The sequence below is a fragment of the Poecilia mexicana genome, unplaced genomic scaffold, assembly GCF_051168715.1.
Source record: "Poecilia mexicana isolate PSO_F unplaced genomic scaffold, ASM5116871v1 scaffold_7, whole genome shotgun sequence".
Classification (NCBI taxonomy): Eukaryota; Metazoa; Chordata; class Actinopteri; order Cyprinodontiformes; family Poeciliidae; genus Poecilia; species Poecilia mexicana.
Genome location: NW_028263376.1, coordinates 8,809,020 through 8,817,509, shown reverse-complemented (window position 1 = coordinate 8,817,509; position 8,490 = coordinate 8,809,020). Strand labels below are relative to the sequence as shown.

At 40.4% G+C, this 8,490-nt stretch overlaps 1 protein-coding gene across 1 annotated transcript; it reads right to left on the bottom strand.

Annotated features, from left to right (window-relative positions):
* Positions 1–256: 256 nt before the first annotated feature.
* On the bottom strand, positions 257–4,666 carry LOC106926037 (transmembrane protein 26). The gene is made up of 3 exons (XM_015000669.2): positions 4,458–4,666; positions 2,527–2,671; positions 257–1,450 (listed from the first exon to the last, which is right to left on the bottom strand). The coding sequence occupies exons 1-3, from the start codon at positions 4,649–4,651 to the stop codon at positions 719–721; spliced, it is 1,071 nt and encodes a 356-aa protein (XP_014856155.2). The 5' UTR covers positions 4,652–4,666; the 3' UTR covers positions 257–718.
* Positions 4,667–8,490: the final 3,824 nt, after the last annotated feature.

Sequence of the window (8,490 nt, the reverse complement as noted above, 5' to 3'; positions counted from 1 at the left end):
AGCTTCTAATTCAATTCTAATTTAGAGTCGCACACACTCTGTGGTTATTGTCTTGCAGACAAGACGTATAGAGGAGCTTTTTCATTCCAGAACAAAACACATGCTGGAGTTCAAACGCATCCGATGCTTCCCTTTCCACGCCACTATCATGTATGTTTCAGCCCAGAGAAGTGTTTGTGCTTCGGTTGACTTGGCAACACTGCCATCTCATGGCAAGCAAAGTAAAATAAACATCCACGTGCTGTTTTAATTAAGCTTTTTTTTGTTTTTAAATGCCTTTATTAGAAAATATTTAACAATTAAAAACATAACTGAAAATGTTTCATCTCTCATACTGATTTTTTTTTTTTATTTGATAGTGAAAACCATCACGAATGCTCACACAGACCTTAATCAAATCTTTCTGTTTCCAGTGCAGCTAAAACAAGTTGACTGCAAAGCAGAGGACTGCTGTTTTTTCCTGTATGAGAGTTTTCTTTGGTTTTATCAAAGAGAGCAGCAAGAAATCCTGTCTGATCTGCCTTTGTGGGGACAGACTCTTCTTTTGTGTTCTATATCTTGTTCCCGAACCTCCTGAGAGCTGAGACTGTCTCAGAACGAGGCTGAGATGCAAGGGATGGTTGACACATTCAGCATTCGTCTTGACAAGTGAGAGGAGCCCCATTCCTGTCTCCCAAGGGTTTCAAAGTCATGTCTCGTGACACTTGCTGCTTTTTCATTACGTAGACACTCTATGATCTCCCTCTCCTTCGAGTCCCAGCTCCATGTCCATACAACGCCTCTGCTCTGCACTACACCCCAGTTTACGCCTTCCTTCTTCAGCCTCCTCTACCTCACTGCCTCCGAGGGTTTGACAATAGGTTGCCAGGGCATCGCATCTTTCCAGCACTGACTCCTGCACATGCTGTTCAAACTGCACCACGAAGATTCTGTAAAGCTCCAAAAGGACAATAAGTATGTTCTTGCAGGTGAAGAAAATCATCACCTGGTTCTGGAGTTGCTCTTTTATCATGAGGTATAGACGATAAACCAGGAACGGTGCATCTTGGAGTCCCACAGTAAGCAACAGACTCCATATTTCGTTGGAGCAGCAAGAAGGTAATGACGATGAGAGTCGACGACAACAAGGGAGGCTATTCCAGCTCCTAGGAACGTCACCCTGTGAGGCTGGCGTCTGGGTGAGAACCAGTGGAAACTGCATGAGCGCCCAAGAGAAGAGGGCAAGGCCAACAATGACAACCACCCGATTGCCTTTGACTTCAGGTTCCTTGAAAGTATCAAAGATGTCTAGGATATCAGCACCCAGTCCAACATATACCATGAGGAGCTGAGAGAGCTGGTCCCGAGACATGTCCCCTTTGGGCATCAGCCAGCGGCCCAGAACCAGGACAATAAGCATGGTCTGCTCCAGTCCAGCCACCCAGTTCTCCGGTTCAAGTTCCTCAATGCCCTGTGAGGAAGAAATACCACAGTTTAACCCAGGGGTCCTCAAGACCAGGCCTCAAGGACTAGGTGTCCTGCAACTTTCTGTGTGTCCCTGGTCCAACACCTGAATCTCAGTCTGCAACGGACTGGCAACCTGTCCAGGGTTTACCCCGCCTCTCGCCCGAAACGTTCGCTGGAGATAGGCACCAGCAATCCTCCTGACCCCACTAGGGACAAGGGTGTACAGAAGATGGATGGATGGATGGATGGATGGATGGATGGATGGATGGATGGATGGATGGATGGATGGATGGATGGATGGATGGATGGATGGATGGATGGATGGATGGATGGATGGATGGATGGATGGATGGATGCCTCTTCAGTATCCAGTCAAGTTCTCTAATGACCTCATTATGTGACTCAGGTGTGTTGAAGCAGAGACACATTTAAAAGTTGCAGGAGACCGGTCCACTAGGCCTGGATTTGAGAACAACTGGTCTAAGCTCCTCATCATCATTTGCACAGTAACAAATACATGATCATCTCAGAACGACCATGTCTTAACGTCTTGAAGGATGTTTATCATGTTTGTTTTTCACTTTGCAGTTTTTTGTCTTGCATCATATTAGATTCCAATAAATACATTTATGTCTGTGGTGCAAGGCAATAAATAATAATAAAAAAAAACAAACATTTGCTTAAATCCTTAAATCAAAATCTATCCTTTCTATTTTTAATAGAAAGTGTGTATCAGCTTCTTATGCTGTTGATCTTTCAAATTACATTGTCACAGTAACTTTTAAGCTTCCTCGGTTTGAAAACAATATGGATTAAGTTTTCATGTCCTCCTGCGCAGAATAGGGAAAAAAAAAAGCCCACATGAAAGAAACCATACTAAAACCATCCCACAAGGGAGATCTGAGCCTTCAAGCAGCACGATATCCAGGCGTTATCTCAGCGTGCCTATTACACTTTTTCTGCCACTAATAGTTTATCCATCTTTTTCTAGATTTAAATCTTATCTGCTATCAGGTGTTGCTTTAATGTGGCCACACGGGGCGCGAGGTGGGGAGGGGAGTTTAGCGACAGGATGCTTACCACTGCGATGGGGATATGGGCCAGCGAACGAGGCTCATGGCCGGAGGAAGCGTTGAGGGGCAACTTGGACTGTAATAGGCTCAGCTCCAGAAACCAAATGGATGGGATGACAGTACTGAGGTAGAGGAAAACCATAGGGGAGAACCTAAAAAAAGGAACACCGAAGGAGAGGAACTTCGGGTTAAGAAGGTGATAGTACGATATTTTTAGCAACGCTTTCTTTTTTTTTTGCTCTTTTCTTTCTACCACCCACTAAAGAAGAAAGGGTGCCTATTTCCCCCAAAAGAAGCATCAAATTTCAGACAGGCAATTATTCTCATCATATATGCAAATCCCACTTGACAGAGCAAAGCCTTCATGAGGAGAGAACTTCAAAGTAGGAATCAGCGAGAAAGGCAGAGGCCTGAAGAAAGCTCGTGTCTGGGGATGTTCAGCCTGGATGTGCCTAAAAGCTACAGCTTTTGAATGAAATATAGCCTGCTGTTGAATGAGGTGTGACACTAAATGCTAGTATCCATTTGAGGCTCATGTTAAAAGGTTGTTGACTCAAGTCTCTTATATATATATATATATATATATATATATATATATATATATATATATATATATATGTATATATATATATATATATATATATATATATATATATATATATATGTATATTTGAAAGCTAGTGGGTCAGAAATGACTCAGGCTGGCTGGAGAGGCTTGCTCTGTGACTACACAGACAGACTCTGACAGGGATGCAGTAGCATGTCCTGCAACATTGGGCTCAGTGTAAGATGGAGCAGCGACACAACAAATGACAAGGTTTGCTTTTGCCACACAGTAAAGACGGGAACGAGCTTCTGAGAACAGGTTGACAATTTGACCAATTAATCATGGCTCTGAGCAGATGGATTACGAGTTGCTCACAGACAAGTTCCAAGTTTTAATTTACTACCACCCCATGCAAAACATATTACATATTCTGCCTAAAACCTCATATCAAGCCTTTAAAAGAGACAAGATACTGTGGAATCCACTTTGTTTTCTTTTCTTGTTAATTTATCCCTACCGAGGAGAAGGGAGTTCTTTCTCAACAAAAGAAAAACTTTTGCGTCTGATAATGTTCCAAAATGTCTGCTTTCACATTTGGGAAGTCCTTCAAGTCTGGTTTAGTCTTGGAATTAACAATGGCACTTAGGGTTAGGTTGGTTAAAAGGGAGATAACCTTCTTAGGCCATTCTCAGGGTTGTGGCTGTGTGGAAACTCAGGTCTGTCATTCCTGTAATTCTTTTGTCCTTCCAACACAAGACAAGTGTGTCTACTTTTTTATTCACTTCTCAGCATAGCAATTCTACTTTGACTTTCATGTCACTATTAACTATAATTTAATTTTGTATGTCGTACAACAGTTAATTATCTAAACACCAAACGTTGCTCTACATTTTTCTCTGTGTATGAATAATATGCACCAAAACGCATTAAAAAAAATTGATTCTAACTGATGAATCAGTTGCTTGTGAGTGTTTAAAGTGCTGCTTTTGTAATTAGCAATGCTAATGCTGGCTTGTAAATAACAAGTAAGCAGTGATTTATTTTCAGCTCTTGCCATTTATGTCTTTGCTTAGTAGAATCAGCTGCGTATTTGGCCGCAGTTTATGCAAATAAGTCATTTACAGCTGATTTCTGAGTCGGAATGGCTCCAAACAAATATTTACCTTTCAGCTTCTCGTGAACCTGCTCTTTCGACCAAAGCTGATATTGATCTACTTTGTTTACCGTGGCTTTCTTCAGTGTTGCCAGACTATTAAAGTGGAGGACTCTATAAACACTAGTATGTGAGGTCTTGTTCACCATCTTGTTTACTAAAGCTTCACACCTTCTGATTCTGACACCAGCACTGTTCCTTGATGTAATTGTGACGTTGTATTTTACTGAAACATTACCATTTCCACTCTGCATTGCGGGTGCATTTGAGGGTGAGGGCCATTTCCACGCCCAGCAGAGCCACACCTGAAAGCAGCAGCCAGTAGATGGGCTCCCCTTTGACGGTCACCACTTGCCACACTGTAACAACTCCATGGGCGGCGAACAGGAAACGACTCAGCAGAGCCAGAAAGATGTTCAAGAGGCGACACATGGTGCAGCAAGGAATCCCTGCACAAACATCCGCTGTAAAATATGATTATTTTCAATTATAATTTGTTTAGAAGCCATAAAAATCAAAATACACACTTAAAGTTTTGTACGTGTTTAGTTGTCAATGCATGTCATTAGTTTACTCAACCTTGTTTTGACCATGGGATGATGTATAGCATGGCTTAAACACACAGTTTTCAAAGCTAATAGATGTTGAAGTATCTTTGACATTTTGGTAAAAAATAAAAAACAAAAATAATAAAAGAAACTTTACTTAATCATCATTTTCATAAATAAACATCAGAATCTAACAAAATATGCTTGTCAACAGCACACTGTCAACATGTCAGTGTGTTTTATGGAGTTAAGAATAGTGTGAATACATTTCCCATAAATTCAAGAAATACTGTAAAGCCCAGGCTGCATACTGAAAAAGTGACGGCCTCAAACAAACACAAGGAGCATTTCAGTCCAAACCCCAGTTCAGCTTTCATTATTTGTAACTGGATGATGCATCAGCGTACAAATAGCCGTAGCTGTCAGGATAAGAGCCCTAGATCATTGGGGGTTGACTCTGAGCGAGCTGTGATTAGTAATCAGGAGTTAAACAAACTGATCTGCAGTCAATATGAAACGACTTGTGAGGCTTTCCCCAGGTCTTACGATTTATTGACTTGGAAACTGTGCCAAAAAGGCGACGTCCTTGATGTTATCTTCTCACGATGTTTACATAGCCTGGTTTGATTCAAGTCACAGCGTGCCCTTCATCAAACACATCACTGAAAGCTGACATATCGTCTACAGTTTGGCCGATAACTGACTGACTGTACATCATCATCAATGAAGTGAAAAATCCTGTAAGAAAATCAAAGAGTGCAAAGTGATTCTTGTTGGCGATTTATTTATTTAATGTATTTTCTTAATCTAAACCATTTTTATAGCTTGTCCTTTAACGCTTCTCCCGTTTTTGAGCTCAAGATAAAGAAACACTGTCCATCATTGGAGAGGTTGGCATTTTACCGTTGGCATCAAGCTGTCCTTGTCCCTTATTTTGCCCCCACTTTACTAATTGTTGTGTTTGAGAACACGGTGTGCACTCTTAAGAGTGTTTTTAAAATCCAACAGCAGAGGCACCTTATAAAAGAGAAATCCCCTTGCACCTTATCTTGCTCCCTACCCTTAAGATGTCCAATTTGTTTCTGGGAAACAAGGAGAGAGGAAAAAATAGACTTGTAGTCCTTAAAAGTAGACACTGGGACACTTCCAGTGAACCAGTAGTGCTCTAAAAATAAAAATAAAAAAACTGAATGTATTCTTTGTTATGCTGCGTCATTACTTTTTTTTGTGAAAAATGCAGATAACATGTAATTTATTTACATATTTATACATGCAATGTAGTTAAAACAATTTTTGCACATCATACTTATTCAGGTTTGCTATTTTGGAACAATTATACTAGTGTCATATTATTAATTATACAATATATACTTTATTTAGTTGCTAGCATCTGTTTAATTCCAAATCATTTGCAAAAAGTTAAATGCATCTAAAATATACCAAACACTAATTGTATTTTTAACTAGGTGGAACTGGTATATTTTTTGCCCTTTCTTAGCAGTCATAGAATATTAAGCCATATAATTACATTTAAAAAATCAGTGACAATGGATAATATAAGCTTAAATTTTAACCACCACCTGAATTATCCTTACTTCTAGAAGTCGTTAGAAGTAAGGATAACCATGGAATATGGATAAACTATAGTCCAAGTAGATTCTTTCTACTTTTTATCTAGTGAAAAAAGGAAAAAAAGCCCCTAAGAATCCTTAACACAAGTATGCACCAAATGGAGTTTCCACAAACCATGTAACTCACAAACTTCGCTGCATAGGAACATATATCCTTCTTGAAATGCACCAGAGAAAAGTAAAAGAGCAAAACAATAAAATAAGGCAAATTTCTTACTGAATGGAACATGAGTTTGAAGTGAACATGCATTTTGTTTTGTTATTTTGGTTTTTTATGCTAGCTAAAAGTTATTTCTGCTAAACTGATTAAACAAGTGAGACTCTGGATTTGCATGCAGCACAAACCTGAAGTCAGACGTCTGGTTGACAAGCGTCCACGGTGGATTTCTGCACATTCACAGATTCTCTGTAGTGCTAAGAAATGATAGTCACACACAGTGACCAGGCCTCTGTCTGGCTGGCTCGGCCTTTAATATGACCGCCACCTCTTCCAGCTTCAGGAGGAGACATCATGTCAGATCTGTGTGTGAGTGTGTGTGTGTGTGTGTGTGCGCGTGCGTGGGTGTGTGTGTGTGTGTGTGTGTGTGTTTGACAGCGAAGTGGGGAGTGACTGCCATTCAAGTCAACCGAAGTGAAGCATCAGTGTGCTGTAGCGTGAACTACAAGGGTGTGCTCGGCCATCTTAACCCCCATCCACCCAGCCCTCCCAACATCATGGTGCCGTCATAGGAGATAAGACTTCCTGCCCACGGCGCCAACATCTTCATTACCATCCGTCATGATGTCATCTGAACTGGCCCAGAACAAAGTTATCAGCTTGGGAGAACCCAGTCTGTCGGACTCCTGTTCAGACAGCGCCCCGCCCCACCCGCTCTGCTCCCACCCGCCCTGATCCGCCGCCACACTGCTCAGCCTGATAACTGCCTCGGTCTGTGCACACGGGAATATGGGACCACAAGAGGGAAAAGATGTGGAGATGGTTTTCCCCGTGTAATCACCAAAGTCATGTGTGGAAATGTTGTAGCTGTTGCATTTGAAGAAAGATCCTGAGAAGTCTGCCAAAGTAAAAAGAAGTGCAATTTTTGGATGTGTAACATTGAATGACAAAAAAATAAATAAAAAAATAAAAAATAGTGTTTTTGCCTTCGAGAGGCTTTTAAAAGCACCCAAAACAACATAGACCAAAATGAACCCAGATAATTTTTAGTGTTTTACCATTTACTTAATTCCAGCTCAGCAGTGTTTCTCTTTGGTAGGAGTGTTCGTCACTTGTAGGAGGCATTGAGAAGATAAAAAAGCTTTTTGTCATTGTGGTTGTTGTTTCAAGCCCGGTGATAAATGAATTAAATGAATCTTTTACTTCTAGAAACGTGCTCTTTAGGGATTATCTGGCTAGATGGGTGTCCTGAAATGATCAGAAGCTAAGTTACTCCTAATACTCCTAGCTGTTTTACATTCTGTGATTTTTATGTCATCATGCCACTTAACCAGCCACAACTTGAACTGCAACTTTTTCTTTTTTGTTTTTTTTAACCACCTGTTTTGGGCATACTACATTAATGATCTAACAAGTCTGGAATTTTTTCCATTGACATTTATGTTAAAAGAGACACTGGATTAGCTTCTCCAATCCAGGGTAATGAAGAGACATTACTGAAGAGACTTCACCAATTTTTCTCCCAACTCCCAAAACACTATGACATTAAATTGTTTATTTTTGTTTTGATTCATAATGTTTTTTTAAGCTGTTTCAGCACTACAGCTGTAAGTTACTCAGTATTCATGTAAATGACTGTGCTCAGCTTATGGCTTTCAAAAAAATGTCGCAATTGGCCTAAGACAAGTGGTGCTTTCTCATCCAAGAACTTCCTCAAATCAATTTCCCAGTTCCCTCAATGGAAAGACCTGTACTCATCTAAAAGTGATTTATTTATAATCCCAAACAAGTACCTTTTTTTTTTTTTTAGATGTGCAAGTGTACATCTACCAGGAGTGATTTTAATTCGTTTCTCAAATCACATCCGACAACAATTCCTTTAACATCCGTGTGATTATCTGTAGCGAGGAGAGCGATTGAGACGAATGCACGTGG